The sequence below is a fragment of the Brassica napus genome, chromosome A8, assembly GCF_020379485.1.
Source record: "Brassica napus cultivar Da-Ae chromosome A8, Da-Ae, whole genome shotgun sequence".
Taxonomy (NCBI): domain Eukaryota; kingdom Viridiplantae; phylum Streptophyta; class Magnoliopsida; order Brassicales; family Brassicaceae; genus Brassica; species Brassica napus.
Genome location: NC_063441.1, coordinates 15,026,029 through 15,047,661, shown reverse-complemented (window position 1 = coordinate 15,047,661; position 21,633 = coordinate 15,026,029). Strand labels below are relative to the sequence as shown.

Genomic DNA, 21,633 nt, shown 5'->3' with positions numbered 1-21,633 from the left:
AATTTAACCTACTTTTGTTTATATTTAAAACAATATATTTGAGAAATGTAACTCTAATTAGTAAAAATATCATATTTTAATAATTAAACCTGAGCATTACAAAAAATTTCAATATATTTCGACATCGGTTTATAATGTACGTGTATCATTGAAATTAACAGGATGTCTTCATGTCTTCACGCCTCTGTTTAGCTTCATAAGACCTGAAAGGGAGGATAACATTTTTTTAATCAGTAATATTCTCATGTACGATACAACAACAACAAAAAATATTATAAAAATCAAAGAGCAAAAGAGAAAGGAGGAGCTCTCACTTATCACAAATCTGACAGTATTTGCACCGACTGCATACAACAATTCAAGATACCATCACCGTACAACAATATGTGCAAGAAGTTTGCAAGTGGACAGCAAAAAAGTCCTCAGTTGTCGCAAAAGGAAAACAAACGAACATAAAAGATTGTAAATTATTTTATAGAAAGTAAAAATTACTTTATGCATTAGCAGCAGATCCTTAGAAGCATTCCCAGATAAATCAGATGTCCAGAAGCTTTTAGAGACTTTTTGGTAATTGTTTTCTTGATCATTACTTTCTTTTTTCTCTTTGTGCCATCTTCTTATTGACTTATTTGGTATATAAGATCCTCTGCTGCGCTTCGCCGTTAGTCACCATCGAAATATGCGAGCATAGCTGCAGTAACCATAGCTTTACATTCATCGTTTGCATTAAAAAATGATCATTTCTACATTTATAAAGTTGATTCAGTAACCTCAACAGAAACTGGCATGGTACTGTTCCAGGTTGTGTATGAAGCACACTTACTAAGCTTTCTATGATTCACTTTTGTTCTTAACATCCTAAACTTCTTTCCTCCGTTCTCTCTCGTTCAACACTGAACTGCAACTCAATGTTTCCTGACCTGTAACCTCGTATTATTTCCAAATCATCTTCGATTAGTGGCAACCAATTCTCTGCGTACTTCATGATGAGTGTGCATATAATCTCTGCTTTGACCCGTCTTGCGTTTATAGTTGTTACAACCGTCAAAAAGTGATCAAGTTGAAGGTTCGATATACAATGGTATATCTACATCTTCTGGTATGTCATGATTATCATTGCAGGCTTTCCAAGCAAGCAAGTCGCAGCAATGGTTGCCTCAAACCCACATGAATATACAGAACAATCAACAAACGGTTTTAAATTGCCTTATTCAAAATATGTCAAACAAAAATCTAAACAGTAAACTTGGTAATAAGGATTCAACATGACAGAAACATTAAAAAAAATATGACAGAACAATCAACGCACGGACTAAATATTCCTCATTTATAAAACGTCAAACAAATATCTAAATAGAAAAACTTGATAAGGCGGATTTAACACGCCGGAAAAAAATTAAAATTATGAACGCAAGCTATGATACATAACAACCTGTGAATCCAGTATGAGCTTATCCACTCCCCTGAGTTCGCCACCGCCTCAAGACGTTCCTGGCCTCCCAGAAACGGATCAACCGCAATTCAACGGTGGAGGAGCATCGTCCGGTCTTCAAATCAGAAAGGAAAATTGATGCGCTAGCCAGTTCTCAGAAAATAAATTTAATGGTTGGTTTTGAGGGATTGAGGTGATGGTTTTCAGAGGAGGAAAACCAGACTCGCAAGACAGAACTTCACATTGATGGCTATATAGTGGTTGTTCGAGTTAAGAAGAGGTTAAATGGGATGAAACAGAAGCATTTTTTCGACTAATGAAGAAGAATCTCGACCGGCGTAATCGAATCCACCAATAGAAGAACCCTAAATTTCGATCAGACACGGTAGAGGAGATAAAGGTTACTCAATATTGGGCTCGGTCACTTGAGTAAAGCGTAAAGACCAAACTCAACTAAGCCCAATAAATGTCGCTGGTTACTTAATGAAACGCAGAGTATCCCGAAGAGAGGGACACGTGTCGGCCTATCAAACATCGACTTTCCACGTGGCAAAGCAGGAGTGAGACCAACAATTTTTTATATATATAGATTTCTATCAGCTAAATACAGAGTTCGTTAAACGTATTTCAGTTTTTACGGATACAAAAAAGAGAAAACCCTACGCAACATATTTCAGTAGTTTAACGTCATCAAAAATAGGAATCTATACTATTAAAAGAGAAGGAGTTTAAATAAATCTACCTATGAAAGTCATTTTGGACCTTTTCCTTTTTTCATTTTTTGGTCTAACCATATCTAAAATAACAGCATCTACGACCTTTGTAACCCAAATAATTCGAAAAGAATATTCTAAGTTGACATCTACTTTAAATTTCATTTTAATAAAATAGACTATTATCTAACCAGAAATCGCCATCTCATATCCTATATAACCCACCTCTCACCAAACTCAAGAGCATCACATATATCACCAATATCAAAAACATAAAACCCGAGGCTCAGAGCCAAGGAAACCAAAAAATGCTAAAGTGGTTCATATCCTGTTTTTTTAAGTCATTGCAATCCTCATCTTCCCCTCATGATAAGGTATTACATTTTTACATGGTTGAACTATGGGACTATGTGTTTAGAAATCGCGGCTAACATGTTTACTTTCATTATATATTCAGATCTCTTATTATGGTTTTTTTATATGTTTCAGCTCTCCACAAAACAAAAAGATTTGTCCACAACCTCAGAAAACAACAAGTTTATGGTTTGGATGGAAAATAACAAGGATATTATTAAAGTAGAAGATAATGATAATCCAGATTGCTGTGCCAAATGTAATTTTGTTTGGAATCCAATATCTCTTACCTGGGAAGCAAACATCGAGATTTGAAGAATATTCTAAATGTACTTTTCATTTGTTTTCTTATGAAGATTATATTATTAGTACGTGAGAGGAAAATGCATTTGTACTTTTCATTTGTTTTCTTATGAAGATTTACAATTTGATTTTGTCAAACAATAAAATATCACGAAACACAAAGGGGGATTTTATTTTGTCATAAATTTATATTAATAATAAAGGGGCATTTAAATTGCAGTTTGAAGCACGAAACACAACTCAATAAATGTGAAATCTGAATAACAAACGAATATGCTAAGTGGAAGCAAAACAACTACAATACTTCCTCTACAAGTTTATCATAAGTTTAGGAAGCAAAATAACTATAGAAATGACTTGCTTTTATCTCTTGCTTATATTTGAGTAGACAATTTATCATAAGTTTAGAAAGCAAAATATAATGAAACAGAATTAACAACTAAATAAATGTGAACTCTGAAAAACTAACGAATATGCTAAGTGAAAGCAAAATATCTTCATTACTTCCTCTACAAGTTTATTTATTATTGTCAACAACAAAAAATTTTAAAAGCTTAGATTTTATTCCTATAAATACGGTAACTAACATTTATTTACATTGATACGAAATGATCACGAAAGAGAAAAATAAATATGCTAAGTGTATATATTCGAAGATTTTTTTGAATATTTATCACGTTTAAGAATCAATAGTGATTTGGAAAACAAAAAAAATCAATAGTATATATTCTCAATCCCGTAATTACCTAAACCAAAAATATTAATTCCTTCCTCCACAGGATATTATTGATTAATATCACGTTTAAATAATCATTATTAAGAATCAATGCTATTATTCTCAATCACGTAATTACCTTAACCAATATTCTAAATTCCTTCCTCTACAAGTTTATTTATTACGGCTAACTACACAATTTACCTAAAATCTATCAACCAAAATAACTAATTGATGCTTGCTTAGATTTTATTCCTTAAAATTCGATAACCAATTTGATTACAAAATATTCAATTATGGTTGATCGACTATAAACCCCTCCTATATTATAAATACAATCTTACTCTCAACCCTTTAACATCCATCTTTATCAAAATCAAACTCAAACTCCTCACAAGAAAAGAAAAAACGATTCAAAAAATCATGGTTAACAATATTCAGAAAAAATATCAATTAATATACATCAATTGATGTATATGAATCTTACATATTTGATTTTCTTCGTTATAGATATCTAATAACTTGTGCTGAAGAGGATAATTAGAAACCAAAATATATTAACTAAACAGAAATAATTATTTATTGCAGCAAATATAGATTCGTGTAATAAGAACCAACAATGATTTTTTATACAACGATAAAAAAAGAGTTAACATTCAAACAGCGAACGCTTACATGTTTGTCGGGTATTGTTTCAGTATTACAATCTGACCGATTTGTACTCGGAAGTCATCGGAAATCACATGGACCCAACACCTGAAATTATTTTTGAATGTTAGATCTCCGTGTATACAAAATCAGATATGGAAGAGTTTGAGTGTGTTCGATCTGTAGGAAGAAGAGATAATACCAGATCAAATCCGAGAGGAACGAGTGGACGGGAATCGCCATCTCCGAATTTTTTTTTTAGAGTTTCAATCTGTCAAAACAAGAGACGATCTTAATCCTTTCTTGTCGGCAGGTACAAATTTTTTGATGGGCTTGGGCCCTTAACTTAACAAATCGATTTTTACTACTAAACCCATTTAAGTTAAAAACAATTTTAATCCCATTTAACTTCAGACCCACTTTCAATTACTTCTTTAAAAAAATACAATATTTTGAACACCAATTAATACATAAATACATGTAAACAGAATTGAAAAAAATAATAAATGTAAACAGATCATTTATTTTATATTATAGATTTCTACTAATAAAACAATTGTCTCAAAAAGATTAATATTATTGTGAGGTATTTTTACCATGTTCGTTTTATTATATCCTACCCTCACTTATATACGAGTAAATAGATCCATCGGTTCGACTACAAGTCTGACTCGGATATGAAAATTCAATGAAAATATTGTACAAGACCGAGCAGATGAAAATAATAATAATATAACAGCTTTTAAATATTATAGATATATAATAGTAAGTTTAAATTTAAATAATATTTAGCTTTACGGTCAACCAAAAAATACCCGCGCTTTTTAAGCGCGGGTCAGAATCTAGTCTTTCGTTTAAAACAACAACAAAAGAATCATTTTTTGTAATTTTTTTTTGTTTTCTTCTTTAGATATTGAATATGAGTTATCGAAGTGAATAATTTTACATTCCCGACTATATTGCCATGTATAACATGTTCAAAGTGTTTTTAAAACACAATACTTATTCTGTTTGTAGGTTCTTTTAGTAATTGTAAAAATTATTTACAATATACGATTTCCTCAGCGAGTAATTTGAAAATTCAATTAAAGCAAAAGGATCACAGAACTATTTGTGTTATTAGTAAAACTCAAATAGCACGGTTTAGAAAAAAAAAAGTATAGATGAAGTTAATTTATCAACAATTTTTTAGCTAATTTATCATTTTAATTTAGTTTAGGGGTATTAAATTAGGGGAAAACTGTTAGCTCGACTGCTCGAGTAGCTAGTACCTACAAAATCCAAACACTAGTTTTGGTTCAGAATATAATCATTGCGAGTTTAGAATAAATATTAATTAATCTAAACCGTTAAATTAAAGATGCAATTTTACTAATTGAAAAAAAAAATCACATAAAAAAATCACTAAGTTTGAAGAATGATTAAAGATGGAAAAAGGATAATTAAATTTACATTCGAAGAAAAAGGCGGATGCGTAGACCATAGACGCAAGACACTTGTGATATACCCAAATATTTTTAGTAAAATATATACGAAAATTTTATAAACCGTATATTAAATATTCGAATAATCTTTATTTTCTTGATTAAAAATACTGTTTGTTTGTTTTTCTCAACTCATGTATTGATTTAGATAATAAACGTAGCTACCACCTTTCTCTGCCTCACTTTAAGATAAAGCTAAAGCATGGGGAAAAAGTATATACATATATGATATAGAATCAAGTAAATATAAGAAAGAAAATTAAAGGAACGAGAAAGAGAGAAGAAGACGAAGAAAAAATTTAAAACAATTTTTTTAAATTTAAAACTCCAAATAAAATTAACATCACATGTTAACAAATTAATGAGATCAAAATATGTTAGTTTTGAGTTTTCATTCTCTTTCTCTTTCTCCAAGAAACTAATACTACTTAAGCTAAAGAACAAACACTTCTCTCAAAGTTTCTCCAAAGCCCTTTATTAGATAACACATAAAGAGATCTAAAGAGAGAGTGTAGAGAGAGAAGGGGATGAATAGAGGAGTTTCGGAAAGTTCGCCGGTTCTTCAACAGATGATGGCGGCCGGAAACCCTAATTGGTGGAAAGAAAGCGGTGACATGAGGCCACCACCACCGTTAATGGGTCATCAGCAAGGGCCATTGCCGCCACAAATGACAAATAACAACAATTATCTCCGACCTCGAATGATGCCGACTCTCTTGCCGCACTTTTTACCATATCCGTCGACTTCTTCTTCACCATCTTTGCCTAATAACCCTAATCTCTCTTCTTGGCTTGAAAGAAATGATCTCCCTCCTGAGTCTTGGAGCCTTAGCCAACTTCTTTTGTAACTCCCCATCACTCTTTGTCCCTCAACGGACATATTCTCTAAGGACATGATCTTGAGTTCTAGTTAACTTTATGGCTTTGTTCTTACATATGTTATATCAGCTTCCATGAAACCCAAACTTTTCTTTGTGTGTGTTTCTAGTATTTTCAGTATCAAATACGCAAATCTAATACGAATATTTTATTTGTGACCTAAGGGGTGGATTAATGATGGGAGAGGAAGAGAGATTGGAGATAATGAACCATCATAATCATCATGATGGACAACAACACCATAGTTTTCAAGGGAAGATGAGACTAGAGAACTGGGAAGAACAAGTCCTAAGCCACCAAGAAGCTTCGATGGGGGTTGTTGACATCAAACAAGAGAGTATCATTAACAACAACAATGGCCATCATCTCATATGTTCTCCAAATTCACCTCCTAACAAGTCTTGTGTCACAACCACAACCACAACAAGCCTCAATAGCACCGACGATAACAACAACAACAGTATGTTTGATTTCTCTAGCAATCACAATGGTCTTAATTTTTCCGAGGGTAGACACACTCCCCCGGATCAATCTTCTGAGGTAATTCTTTTTTCTAGATCTAATAATTTGATTGAATACATATTTTTTTCAATAATAATAATATTGCTAAATAGATTTAAAAGAGAAAGTAGAAAGAGAAAATTCCGAAATAAGATCTAATTAATAAACATATATATCAGTAAAGCATGTACTATGTAAAAGTGAATTCTTAAAGAGTTAAAGGTCATTTAAAAGAATAGGACAAACTATGTCTTATTTCAGGTTTGGATCTAAATTCAATACTCACCAAAACAGGCTTTTGCTATGATTTTTTCGCTTAATGACTAATCTATCTTGACTTTGTTGGTATCCATATATGTGATGAAGTGTAACAGCTTAGATATTGGTGGGTCTACTAATAAGAAGCCAAGGCTTCAACCTTCTCCTTCGTCACAGTCAACCCTCAAGGTAACGAATTGATTATATCATCTTAACTTTAATTAACCTATATAACTTCAATTTATAAAATCTCTCCCTGACATCATAATAACAAAACAAAAACCCAAACACAAAGGAGAACAGAAGAAACAAACAAAACAGAATGGGTACGGAATAAACTGTGGTTTTTGTGTGTTCGTAACTCTTTCGTTCTTTCATGTTTTGTCTTCTTCCTTGTTCATTATTCCTTTTTCTCTCTTTCACAAAAATCAAACTCAAATACTTCTCAACACCCTTTATTATACATTTAGTTTTTAGATTTCAAGGTTTGTTCTTATTGTAAGATTTCGATACGTAGAAGTGGCGAGACTCGTCTAAGAATTCGATTCGATGTAAAACTGTTAGCTATAAACCCAAATATATTAATCACTTACACTTGCAAAGGAAGCACGTTTTCTCTATGCATGATTAGTAAGAAAGCATAACCACACATGCATATAGATTAAGCTTTTACTTTATGCTATTAATTATATAGATTTTGATAATTAAAGGTGAGAAAGGAGAAACTAGGAGGACGGATCGCAGCGCTTCATCAGCTAGTATCTCCATTTGGCAAGGTAAAGATCAATTTTAATTAACCAATCGCATTATTAATCTTATCAAATCAAAACTGTAACATAGATAAGTTTTATTTATATTAATATAAATCATTATTCTCCCTTTTTTACCCATCTTTTGCAGACTGACACAGCTTCAGTCCTGTCGGAAGCTGTTGGATACATTAGATTCCTTCATAGTCAAATTGAGGTGTGACTCGTCTTTTCCAAATTCCCAATATTCTCATGCTAAACTTAACTTCGAGAAAATATTTCTGTCACAGTAATCCAAGTGATTACTAAAACAACAATTATAAATTTATATATCAAAATATTTTTGGTATTAGGTCTCCGACCATCAATTCCTGGTTAGTGGAAATCCATCTCACTATGATATCACTAGATTAACATATTTTAGTTGTAGACTTATAGTGTATGAATAATTGGATATTAATATATTTTATTTTATGAACAGAAAGTCTTCGGCCAAAAAACATTAATATATTTTCAAAAAAAAAAAACATTAATATAAATTTATTGGTCAATGAAAATCATTTCAATGATCTTAGATGATGATGAAAAGACACACATATTATTAAAAATAATGAAAAGAGAGATAGAGATAGTATAAAGCTTTGTTCTCTCCATGTTAAATAATATTTGATTGATGTGATTATGTATGAAGTATTTATATATATATTTTTTTTAATGTTGGAGGCTCTGAGTCATCCATACTTTAGTACGACTGCATCGGGGAATATGAGGCACCAACAGCATGTAAGCACCAAAGTTCCACATATATGGCATAATAAGCACATATATGTACACACTGATATAGACACATCATAATGCTATAAATCTAAAGTTATTTTTTATTTTATTTTATGATTTAGATCTTGAATGATCAGTGCATGAAGAGAAGAGGAGCTTCGTCTTCGTCCACGGAAAATCAAAATGCAAATGAAGAACCTAAGAAAGACTTGAGAAGTCGAGGTTTATGTCTTGTTCCAATCTCCTGCACACTCCAAGTCGGCAGCGACAACGGCGCCGATTATTGGGCTCCGGCGCTCGGCTCGGCCGGTTTCCAGTGAAAGCCAATGAAACTATGCGACGCGGAAGTCCAACCTTAGCAAAAAAAGATATAACATCACGAGCCGTCAGTCTACTGAGAAACCAACAAATTGAGTTTCCAAGGCTGATTGCTCATGATGCTATATACAAAGTACTTCTTTTATTAATACTTTGCTAGAGAATATGCGTTTAGCATTTGGTGAATATGCGTTTAGGGTTTCATCATTCGTTGTGTTATCAGATGATCAAGCATTATTATGTCCTTTCTTTAGGAAACTGTTTGTTATATTATCGGTTGTAATTTGTGGTTACTTATTTTTTTTCTTTTCATTACTTCCATGTGATTTGTGTCGTCACATTTGCTAATATGATTATACATCATGTCCACTGTTTTAAATATATAACTGAAACACATTAAAAAAATCAAATTGCTGGAAAATATAGAGGCTATGAGATTTTCTTCATTCGCCGTTTTAATCAGTGGTTCTTAATCGTATGAATTTTCGCGGAAAAGACTCTTCAAGTATGTTAGTGTGATAGGTAGTCTGCCTGATTTTCTACCTATGGTTCAGAGGTATTGTGACACAACAGAAAGACTGTTTCATTCTACTTCTGCCTTGTCAGATTTTCGAAAAAGGTAAAGCAGTTGAAGCCATTGATTCGTGAACTGGGTAAAAAAAAACATTTATTAAAAAAATCTTTTACTTGACATAAAGAATATAAAAATCAAGTGGTTTAAATCCATTGGCTTCGTCTTGTTGATCAATGGAAAATTCAATATATTTTGTGTGCATGCTTGACCACCTTAGTATGCACATGGTAGATGCATACTTGGGTTAGCACGGATTCTACATATAGGATCTAACAGCACAACGAAAGTATATTTGAAATTAATTTAGCTTATCATGCCAATTGCCCATGCGTTATACACACACATATGTGCATATATAGTAGTAATACATTAACAAACCGGATATGAGTACACACACATATATATGTATTCCCATTAAACCATATATAAAATCTAGTGAACAGTGATGTTTTATCTGCACCATGTTTTGTAAAGGTGAAATAAGATAGGTATATATGATCTTGAGATGTATTTAATGTTATCTCCTAAAGACTAGAAGTGTCTGAAAATGGATAACGGGCACATGCATAAACTGTGTCATAAGTTATGGCGATCGAAAAGGATCCACTACATACCTACTTTATAATTTAAGTCGTTTCATATATACCAGTACACAAATCACATTTGTTGCAAAATTTAACCTGTAAAGCGATACAAATATTGTGTTTCTGTGTGTATATCCCATATGTGATGGTGAGCCAAAGAGATCGACTTTAAGCGAGTGAAGGTGTCATTACTTCATATCTAATTGATATATGATAGAGATGGTTATGTGACTACAAACTAGTATTTTCTATGACAATTTTTTTCATTTGCCACATAAGATACACAATATAGTCAAATTCTATTTTCTTATTTTCAATGTCAAATCATATATAATTTGGCTTCAAATTTTACCACTGCATTTTTACTAATTTAAACAAGAAATGTTGGATATAAAATAAAACCCACAAACGAAAAGTTATATATGCCTTGTTAACTTAACTAATCATAGTGGAAAACTAAGCTTTAAAAGTCAGATGATAATATCCAAGTAGCAAAATAAAAACCAGATGTAATGATAGTTTATGACATCATACGAAGAAAATAAAAACCCTTAACAAAAAAAGAAGGAAAACGTAATGATGTAAATACATTAATTGAAAGATAAACCCAAATACATCGACATGTATGAACAATTAATGTTCCGTGGAGGACTTCCGCAAGAGAAGAGATGTGGTGGTTCGTATAAAAGGGATCATAAACCGTGTGATCTCGTTAAAAAATACAAGATCTTACGGCTATTATGAGAGAGGAAAACATGTGAGGGATCCAACGTGGGACACAGATAGAATCGAAACGGCGCCGTACAGAGGGACTAAAACTGAGGGGACTCGGAGGACGTCCTCCGCAATAGAGACACATAGTCTCCGAGTGTGTGGTCCCGATAGGGAGAGAGAGCTGACACAATTAGTCACTTTCAGTTCACAGTCGTCAGTTGTCAGAATTGGCCCTAATTTTAGCAAAAGCTCTTGTAATAGCGATTTTTTCTTCTCAATAATAGCGATTCTTAAATTCACAGTCGTCAGTTGTCATAATTTACCCTAATTCACGTATAAATTTCCAAGTTTTTTTTGGGTCTAAATATAAATTTCCAAATAACTGCCTAAATTTCTTGATTTGCTAAATAATATATACCAGCAATTTAAAATGTAGTTTTATTTTTTTGAACAAACGTGACAATTTTTTTTATATTTTTAGATGTCTTTTTACCACCGGTTTTCACTATTTCTAGACGTTTCTCTGTATTGTACAGGAGTCTCAAACAAGAGATGCAAAAGGACAAGTTTCAGCAATGAATTATTTCGCTCAGTTGTTTAAGTGATATAGTAATAATACAATCATTTTTACACCTGAAACATTTTATCATTAAATATTTACAAATGTTTTAATATTTACTTTTAAATATAAATACTATTAAATATCACTTAGTTTATTTTTGTTTAAAAATGTTCAATTAAACAGGGGCGTCTAGCTCTGGTGGTAAAGGGTTCACAGCTGTGAGTACCGTCACCTGGGTTCGATTCTCGGCCACTGTAGATTTCACATTCGGAATGCAGCGACACAGATTAATCCTTTGGGGCTAAGAAGCCTTTGAGGAAACCGTGTATAATAAAAAAAAAAGTTCAATTATGTAACTATAAATAATAAATTCATTCTAACCTTGTTTGAGAGGAACGCACTATGCACATATCACTACATGTTGGTCCTACTCGAAAAAAATGGACTGTTTCGACTTTTTTTTGAAAGAATAAAAAAAAATTTGTGAACACATAAATTAAAACTATATAAATAAAACGACAAATGAAAATGGGAAAAATATACAGTTGACGGAAATCGGAAAACACTGCTGTTCATGATATGAATGTTTGAATTATGAGGAGTCGTATAGATTTAAGCGCTATAGTCTAAGAAGCCAGCCTATCTTATCTTGATACTCATATACCAGAAAATGGATATACAAATCATTTGGAAAGAAGATCTAGTTGAAATGATAAATGTAAAATAAAATTGCATGGGGGAGAGGGCACATGTCCCCCTTTTTAGCCTTATGTTCTTGTAAGGGAAGCAAAAATATTTTCACTTTTGCATTTTTTCAGCCACTTCATATAACTATATAAGTAAAACTTTTATATTTTAAATGTCATTTCCTTTCCTTCTCAATTAATTTGTTGGTATATGTATTTTCTTGTACAGAGAAAAAGAAGAATTTCTAGAATCCAGCTGTGAATTTAACCTTTTCTCGATCGAAAATCTATTTTGGCGTTTGTTCTGTGACCATCATCTAGATACGTCACGTTTTCATGTCCATGCAAAACAGTTTGAAGATAATATATCCATATCCTCGCTTTCCATTGATTATATCTACCTTATATGATATATATATACCCATTTTATGTTTTAATTGAAAAAAATACAAACAAATATTCAGTTTTCTCATCGGGTCAACTCTACGAAACGAACTTTTTATGTGATAATAGAGAAAAACTATAACATGGATTATCTTTGAATCAATTTTTGACAACCCGTTTCACTCACTATGATCTCAGGTTCATAGCTATGCATGACACCGATCAATTGGTGACAATTTATCATGTAAGAGTGTTATTAAATAGTGAGATTTTGAATTCACTAAACGTACCAACAACATAATTATGGAATCAGATAAAACTCATAATAGAAGAGTTGGAGTGATGTCTTGCATAGTTGTGAGCCTGAAGTACTAGTGAATAGGATAGGTTGTCACATAATTGCTGGAACGTTTCAAATGTACCGGAGACTGAAATAGTTTTACAAAAATCCAGAGGCCTAATTAGTAGGTCAAGGCTGTCCTCTAATTGTGAACGATCACAAAGCCATAAGAGCCACTATTTTATCTCTTTAATTTAAATCTTATCGACGAAAAACATTTAGAACCAATATGCAATATACACATATATACAGTGAAAAAATAATATATAGTATCTGCATCTGACGGAAGAGCTTATTTTGTTTTCACTACCTAAAAACCTCCGTGTGAAAGACTAAGTCAGACCACACGGATGTACAACCTGGTTTCACGCTTATGATTACCATTTAGGCATTTACTATCCTGAAGCTATCATACCAGTTTATGGAATAGCAGCGCCCAACCGCATTTATAAAAAATTACATTTTGCAATCGTCAACGTTGCTACAAAATCTATAGAAATATTTATAAATACATCTATAAAAGTTAGTATTTGATATATTGGTTGGAAGGTTAATTAGTCAAAGAAAAGCCATTAATAGACCTGGAGATTTAAACTCCACTACAGATGTTTCTTAATTTACAAACAATTAGGAAATATATAAATCGGGGATTTAAGTTGCTATTAAACATAATTTGTTCACCGGATACTATACCAATATGTCGAATATAGTCTTCATTAGAGTTTTTATTATCAATACTATGTTCATTTTTCTAGTTCATATGTATATTATCGGATATAGATAAAATTATTATTTTCAAGAATTTAGCACAGTAATATATTCAAATGAAATAAAGCCTAAGCGTTTATGTGAAGCGGGAAGAACATTAAAACGGTTAGTTTTTTTTTTCTTGACAAACATTAAAATGGTTAGTTTCAAAAAAGAACATTAAAAGGGTTAAAAAGAAGTATCTGTAAATAAAAATGCAAACGATTTTTCCGTGCCAATGGTCGCTTGAATAAGATTCGATATTTCACGTGTAATAAACTTGCACGATATATTATGATCAAAATCGAGGTACTTCGAACTAGTTAGACGTTACGATGAGCTGCCTTTAACTAAAATATCTACAGTAATACATCATCGGTGTTGTCAATGGTAATTTTATGTTAATTATACCAAATGAACTTAACCTTATATACATTTCTAACTTTTTGAGCATCGAGAATATCAGTATAATTAATTAATCTGATTTTTTACAAAAAAATATCGATGTCAATAGCTTGGATACATGTACATCTCATGGAGTTTTAGTACACGATTTGACTATATAAATACTAGTAATTCAACATTAGATTAATATGATATATTTGTATTTTATAAACAACAACTCACACATGTATATTTACCAACTTAAATTCAAATCACCATACGATATCAATATTAGTGTAAATTATTAAACTTTATACCATGTTCATAATGTTACTACCTATGATATATTTTCTTCACTTTCTCATTAAATTCTGAATAAATATTATATAGAAATAATTATTAGGTTTGAATCTCTTATCTCAATTGAATCAAATGCATATTTGTCTATAACTAATATATTTTCTATAAGTTCAAATTGACTATATTCTGTATATTGCTAATACTTACTGCATACATCATCTTTAACTTATGGTCCAACGGTATTTACATGTAAATAATTTTTATTATTTTATCCTTCTAATGCCACAAATCAGTCATGTGTATCTTTTTTTTTTTGAAACACTTTCTTTTTTTTGAAACACAGTCATGTATATCTACATTGTCAATTTACTACTAATGTATACTATATCAAAAAAGTCACCCCTAAGTATTTCCTAAAGTGTGATAAAAAAATATTATTTGAAAAAGTTGTTTAGATTCTTTTCTTTATAAAAAATTAATAAAATGAAAATGAAGAACTCCTTTATTAATATAGTAACATAGCTAGAGGAGAGAAGAAGCATCAAGTTTCAATCTCTTCCTTTCAAATTCTTCACACAAAACCTCAAAAACTCCAGAGGGCTCTTCCCGAGAGAAGTCCTACTCTGTCCCATAAATCATCATCACCTTCATGTGTAACACAACCACCACCACCACCACCGGCATGGCCGTGTCCGAGAACCAGCAATCTCAAACCGGAACCTTCCTTGATCTCTTCTCGGTCAAAACATTCCAACAACAAACAAAGCGAAGTCTCCTGCATTGCCAGAACAGAACATCTCCACTTATGTCCGAAGCTGTAACGGAGGCTAAATCTCTCTTAACTCTCGCGTTTCCGATCGCCTTGACGGCTCTAGTCCTCTACCTTCGCTCAGCCGTCTCCATGTTTTTCCTTGGTCGTCTCGGTGACCTCGAATTAGCCGCCGGTTCGCTCGCCATTGCGTTTGCTAACATAACCGGTTACTCTGTTTTATCCGGTTTAGCACTCGGTATGGAACCACTCTGTTCACAAGCCTTTGGTGCTCACCGCTACAAACTCCTCTCTCTCACCCTCCACCGAACCGTGGTTTTCCTCTTGGTTTGCAGCGTACCGGTCTCGGTTCTCTGGCTCAACGTTGGTAAAATCTCGGTTTACCTTCACCAAGACCACGACATCGCGGAGCTAGCTCAGACCTATCTCATCTTCTCCCTCCCTGATCTCATTACAAACACTCTCCTTCACCCAATCAGAACCTACCTTCGCGCTCAAGCTATCATCCACCCCGTCACTCTAGCAACTCTCTTCGGCGCCGTTTTTCACTTACCGGCTAATCTTTTCCTCGTCTCTTACCTCCGACTCGGTTTAATCGGCGTTGCAGTGGCCTCCTCCGTCACCAACCTCCTCGTCGTCACTTTCTTGATATGCTACGTCTGGGCGAGTGGTCTCCACGTGCCCACGTGGACCAACCCGACATGGGACTGCTTCCGAGGATGGGCTCCCCTGCTCCGCCTCGCGGGACCGAGCTGCGTCTCCGTGTGTTTAGAGTGGTGGTGGTACGAGATCATGATCGTTCTTTGCGGGTTGCTCGTGAACCCGAGGTCGACGGTTGCTGCTATGGGAGTTCTGATTCAGACAACGTCGTTTCTCTATGTCTTTCCGTCTTCGTTAAGCTTCGCTGTCTCTACTCGTGTTGGAAACGAGCTGGGAGCGAACCGTCCCAAGACAGCCAAGCTATCCGCGACGGTAGCTGTCTTTTTCGCGGCGGTGACGGGAGTTATCGCGGCGGCGTTTGCTTACTCCGTTAGAAATGCTTGGGGAAGAGTTTTCACCGGAGACGACGAGATTCTCCGGCTAACAGCGGCGGCGCTTCCGCTTTTGGGTCTATGCGAGATCGGAAACTGTCCTCAGACGGTGGGATGTGGTGTCGTGAGGGGTACGGCACGGCCGTCTACGGCGGCGAACGTAAACCTCGGTGCTTTTTATCTGGTGGGTATGCCGGTGGCTTTGGGTCTTGGGTTTTGGGCCGGAGTTGGTTTTAATGGGCTTTGGTTAGGACTCCTTGCAGCGCAGGTTAGCTGCGCCGGTCTTATGATGTACGTGGTGGGGACCACAGATTGGGAAACGGAGGCCAAAAAAGCGCAGACGCTAACCTGCGCCGAGTCTGTAGAGAGTGATCTTATTAAGGCGGTGGTGAATACTATAGGGGGCGACGGTGAGAGCGATGAGGCACAGCCACTGATTCGCATCACGGTGCTTTATTAATTATTAAAAATATATTTATATTCACCTCCCTTTTAAATTCTTAATACAAGGAGAAAGTTTTGTCTTTCTTGAAAATATTAACATTTCTTCCTTTTTTGTACTCCTTATTTTTTTGTGCCCTTATGATTGGCAGTCTATATGGAGTTCCGATGAGTTATTCAAATAAATTCAGATAAATGAAAAAATAATCACATCAAAATTTTGGAAACGTAAACTTTCCTAACTATTGACCATTTAGTTACACCCAACAATCTGGGGTAAAAGATTTTGGGACCATGTAGCTGGAACGACAGAGAACTGAGTATTTAAATAAAAGAAAAATATCAAGAGAAAGAATTTACCGATGAAAACAGTAAAAAAAAGTGTTAGGGGTGGTAGAAAAGGAAAGGGAGTAATATGATAATTTGAAAAAAGGTAGTAACCCTATGAGAAACAAAAACTTGCGTCTCAAAGATTCAGACAGGTTTGAGTGAATGTTTTGGATTCTCTTATAGACTAGAGTGCTGTTTTGTTCCGAGATGAGAGAGGGATATCAATTTCCAAGGACTTGCATATATACTTGGTCAGAGATATTTTGTATTTAGCTATTATAGTTTCACTTACATGAAGTAAAATTCTAGAAATATATATGCTGAATCAAATCCTTCATTAAAAATGAAAATTAGTCTTAAAGAAATTTGTTATTCGATTTATTAATTAAACATCAATTTTAACTAAAAGTTACCTGAGCATAATACCTACGGAACATGCATCATAGTGTTCAAATATATTTGTTTCTCAATATCATATAGTTTACATTGGTAATTCATTTGGAATACTAATAATTATTTTGATATAAATTGATTTTATATAAAAACTGGTGGTACTATGATATTGTGCAGAGTAACTTCGTACACTCAAATATTATGTGACAAATTGGGTACCAATTACTGAAATAGTAAAATAATCCACTGAAAACATAAATGCAAAACAAAAAAAGTACAAAGAAATTCAAAGCATTATTTCGATTATCTATAATGTCAATCCCTATAAATATTGGTGGTACTATGATATTGTGCAGAGTAGCTTCGTACACTAAAATCTTATGTGACAAATTGGGTACCAATTACTGGAGTACTGAATTTATCCTCTGAAACAAAATTGCGAAACAAAAAAAAAATACAAAGAAAATAATAGTATTATCTGGATTATCTACAAAATCAACAAATTTTATTGTCAATCCTTATAAAGTTCTGTACAAAGGCATCTCCGCAACTTTAATGGACCTTCATTATTTGGATAAAAACAAGTATAACATCAACAAGCGTTTTATGTTCTTGAACCTTAATATAGCTAGCTAAGTGTTATTATAAATATAAAGAATAGACCCTTTTTCTTTTAGCAACAGAAAGAATAGACCTATTTTCTATGCTTTGTTGACTCTATTTTAAGTCACCTAGAATGAAAAGATTCTATATTTGTGAAAGAAGAATCTGATTAAAAAGGGTAATAAATGGTGAAAGATAGATCAAGTACGAAATTAATTTCACTCTCCCAAAAATGTGAATGTGGAGAGAGAGAGAGAGAGAGAGAGAGAGAGAGAGAGAGAGAGAGAGAGAGAGAGAGAGAGAGAGAGAGAGAGAGAGAGAGAGAGAGAGAGAGAGAGAGAGAGAGAGAGAGAGAGAGAGAGAGAGAGAGAGAGAGAGAGAGAGAGAGAGAGAGAGAGAGAGAGAGAGAGAGAGCAGTGGCAGATGCCCCACATATTAAGACAGCGCACAAGTTATATAATTGGAGTTTACTGCTCACATTCCACAAGAGGGAGCCTCCCTTTATTTACTACGTCTCTTTCTACAAGAGCACCTCCAATTTTACCCATTAAAATTTTAAACTTATATATACATATATATATATAGCAAGTTTAGAATTTCAATGGGTAAAACTTCCCATTAGAAGTGCTCTAACTTCTTCACTAATTTTTAAAATAATGTTTATTCTATGTTTTCTTAAAGATGTTGCAATTGACTAATCCAAGATAATTTGGTCTTAATAGATTTTGTTGTCATGCAGATTAATCTACATTTGAGGATGTCAAAATGTTATCATCATCTATGTACTGTACTAAACCAGAAGTAATAAGAGACAAAGTTACCAATAACCTCCTTTAGTATCATCGATATTGATGATTTCAAGATGTAAATGATTATAAGTGCATTGTTAGCCCTAGGGAAAAATTCTCTAAAGCCCGCTTCCGAAGGTGTCGTTCTGATAGATCTCCTTTGCCCCAGCCACGCCGATCTCTCCTCCTCCTCTCCTTGAAGCAGCTCTGCTCCTCTCCATGGTGCTGATGGTGACTAATCTTTCGCCGTGTCTCAGGCCCCTTCCAGATCCACCGCCATGTAAGTGTATCCTGCTTAAGCCATCATCTCTGTCATCCCTCCTAAACCTCCAGACGTTCCTTTTCTCTTCGTTCCCTTACAAATCACAGACTCCTCCTCTGACAGTCCCATCGCCGCTGCCTCTGCCACAACTCAAGTTCGAAGTTTCCTCGCCACATCGTCTGTCCACTCCTTCTCACCACGTCTTCTCTTTCCTACCATAACTCGCCGCTGTCACTTACCAACTCTCGCTAGCTGTCTCACCGGTCGTCCTATTACCGATTGTTCATATGACTTTGAGACTGCATCATCTCGACGAGGTTTCCATGGAGATAATTTACACCGAGATCTATGTCTTTGTTTCTCCCACGAGATCTGCTACTGCGGGTCAAGAACATAGACAACTCAGATCTGCCTCACCGGAGGAGCTATCCTCTCCGTCGTACATGTACCCTCTCAGTCAAGCACTGCTATGGCTCCGGATGGCATATCTTTTGAGTATCCTCTTACTGCATTTCATCGGAACCTTATGTCCATATCCAAGCAAGTAAGGCTTCAACCCGACCATGCCAAAGCTCTCTGTCTCTTAGCTGTTTAATACTCACTTACGCTCAACCAGAACGAGGGCGTTGACAGCTTGCTCAAGTTTCTTCCGGTTACAACAAGTTGGCCTCGACACGGTAATATCAAGGTCTAAGCTTCTGACCCGATTAAACCGTATGCTTCGTCACCAAACTCCATTGTTTAAAGCGCTTCTCTGAAAGTGAAGCCAGAGTTTGAGATTCACCTAGTCTCTCGGATAAACCTTGTGGTCTTTAGAGCTGATTGTGCGCGTTTCGATTTCAAATCCAGGCAATTAAGGCCTTTGGATACTATTGATGCCTATGCTTCATTGTCCGCCTCACTGTTGTTTGAGATTCACCTAGTATCTTTAATGAGGTTTGTTGAGGTTATTGCTGATCTTGCGGTTGAGAGACATCTTCTCGCATTTTCCCTCTCCGTGATAGTTGAATCATTTCCCGTGTTAAAACTGGTATCGAACTCCTCCAAATCTCTTTCATTAGGGTATTTCAACGTCGTCTCCGAGTATTTGAAGTTCTTTCGAATTATGGTTTTTAGGATTCAAGTGAAGATTATCTGCGGGTCTCTTTACTTTGAGCAAGTCTTTCCTATTAACACTTTTATTCCATGTTTTATGTTGTTCATCTTACCGTCGAGCGTACCTCCGGTTGTAATCGCTAAAACATTTTAAATTTGAATTAATGAATGTGTTAAAAAAAAGATGTGAATGATTATAGTTATGATCAATATGGAACCTTTGACAACTTTGATATTATATACATATATCGTAATATGTTAGGCTTGAACCTATTAAAGTACATTCAAACTTTCAGGGGTCAATGCATTATCGCATGATAACATATGATTGGTATAGGCATGTTTGCTCGAGATCAATTATTTTTAGTTGTACTAGAATATATATTATGAGATATATACTCGAACCTTTTTATATATTAAATCATCTTTTCCTTTATTCGTAATTTTATATAGATTATGAAAATATATCCTAATTAATAAAAATACTATATCTATCTAGTTTTAATAATGCAAGAAAACTTTCCTGACATGCTTAATTAACTTTAACTTAATATGAAAAGGAAAAGCTACAGAAAACAAAATCACTAATTTAAATTCGAAGGCACTATGAATCTATCATGTCTCATGTCTGGGCGATAGCTTAGTTTATCATATCGTTAAATTTGTGTCGTTTAACAAATAAAAACGTTGTTGATTTTTTTATGGCGTGTAAGTTTTTTAATCATGTTTTATAATTGACTTTTTGAGTGCTTATAATGCGGTTGCACTAGTCTACATTATAAAAAAATCATGCAAAGACCTCCATGAACTAATGATAATGTAAAATAATAATAGGAAAACTATCTAATAATTTTTTTTTTGTTTGCAAAATAAAAACTATCTAATAATTGATCGGGGACAAATCCATCAAAGAAGCTGGGTGGATGCTGTTCTGGACATGTATTATAAATGCTGTGTGTGTATGTAGAACTATGGCAAATTGGGATATAATATATTATTAATTAATGTATCTATAAGTCAAAGTTATTTTATAGCTTATCCTTCTTAGTAGATCAGCTCAACCTACCTCTCGATAGATTTATATATAAATATGTAGCGACTCCAACTATACTTGACAAGCTATATTTTCATGTCACATGGGTTCCATTTATTGTAGCAATTCATTCCAATTTATATCAAATAGGGGACAAACATGTGATAACAAGACCCTAAACAAAAATATAATACAAAATATGTAATTAAAAATATTACAAGGACATAAACCAAACAACCATGCCATGAGAGACCAAAACACATGCAAATACATGGGAGCCTATACAAGCATGTTTTGGTTAATGCCCTAATTTATTTGTCTACCTTTGAACCAACGTACCCTTTCACCTTCTCATACCCATATTTGTCTCGTAACCCCCAAAATAAAAATAAGAAGTGACACAAACCCATTTTAAGATAATCTCTACTCCACAATAATGTAATCTATTTAGGGTCATTAAGTGGAATACCCCATTTTGGATC

At 34.0% G+C, this 21,633-nt stretch overlaps 2 protein-coding genes and 2 long non-coding RNA genes across 4 annotated transcripts; 2 read left to right on the top strand and 2 right to left on the bottom strand.

Moving 5' to 3' along the window:
* Positions 1–40: 40 nt before the first annotated feature.
* Positions 41–1,923, bottom strand: LOC125577043. Its single transcript, XR_007315369.1, has 4 exons — positions 771–1,923; positions 493–691; positions 315–344; positions 41–203 (listed from the first exon to the last, which is right to left on the bottom strand). It is a non-coding gene; the product is annotated as an uncharacterized LOC125577043 (long non-coding RNA).
* Positions 1,924–4,113: 2,190 nt separating this feature from the next.
* Positions 4,114–4,945, bottom strand: LOC125577042. Its single transcript, XR_007315368.1, has 2 exons — positions 4,368–4,945; positions 4,114–4,273 (listed from the first exon to the last, which is right to left on the bottom strand). It is a non-coding gene; the product is annotated as an uncharacterized LOC125577042 (long non-coding RNA).
* Positions 4,946–5,933: 988 nt separating this feature from the next.
* LOC106361177 (transcription factor bHLH68-like) lies at positions 5,934–9,494 on the top strand. Its single transcript, XM_013800890.3, has 7 exons — positions 5,934–6,493; positions 6,693–7,068; positions 7,396–7,476; positions 7,998–8,063; positions 8,188–8,253; positions 8,760–8,819; positions 8,936–9,494. The coding sequence occupies exons 1-7, from the start codon at positions 6,177–6,179 to the stop codon at positions 9,131–9,133; spliced, it is 1,164 nt and encodes a 387-aa protein (XP_013656344.1). The 5' UTR covers positions 5,934–6,176; the 3' UTR covers positions 9,134–9,494.
* A 4,416-nt stretch (positions 9,495–13,910) lies between these two features.
* Positions 13,911–16,920, top strand: LOC106359820 (protein DETOXIFICATION 51-like). Its single transcript, XM_013799449.3, has one exon. It carries the CDS (start codon positions 15,056–15,058, stop codon positions 16,664–16,666), a length of 1,611 nt encoding a protein of 536 aa, XP_013654903.2. The 5' UTR covers positions 13,911–15,055; the 3' UTR covers positions 16,667–16,920.
* The last annotated feature ends 4,713 nt before the right edge of the window (positions 16,921–21,633 follow it).

Coding starts and splice junctions, on each gene's coding strand:
- LOC106361177 (XM_013800890.3), top strand. CDS start 6,177: ATGAATAGAGGAGTTTCGGAAAGTTCGCCGGTTCTTCAACAGATGATG. Junction 6,494..6,692: donor AGCCTTAGCCAACTTCTTTT/GTAACTCCCCAT, acceptor TTGTGACCTAAG/GGGTGGATTAATGATGGGAG. Junction 7,069..7,395: donor CCCCGGATCAATCTTCTGAG/GTAATTCTTTTT, acceptor TATGTGATGAAG/TGTAACAGCTTAGATATTGG.
- LOC106359820 (XM_013799449.3), top strand. CDS start 15,056: ATGTGTAACACAACCACCACCACCACCACCGGCATGGCCGTGTCCGAG.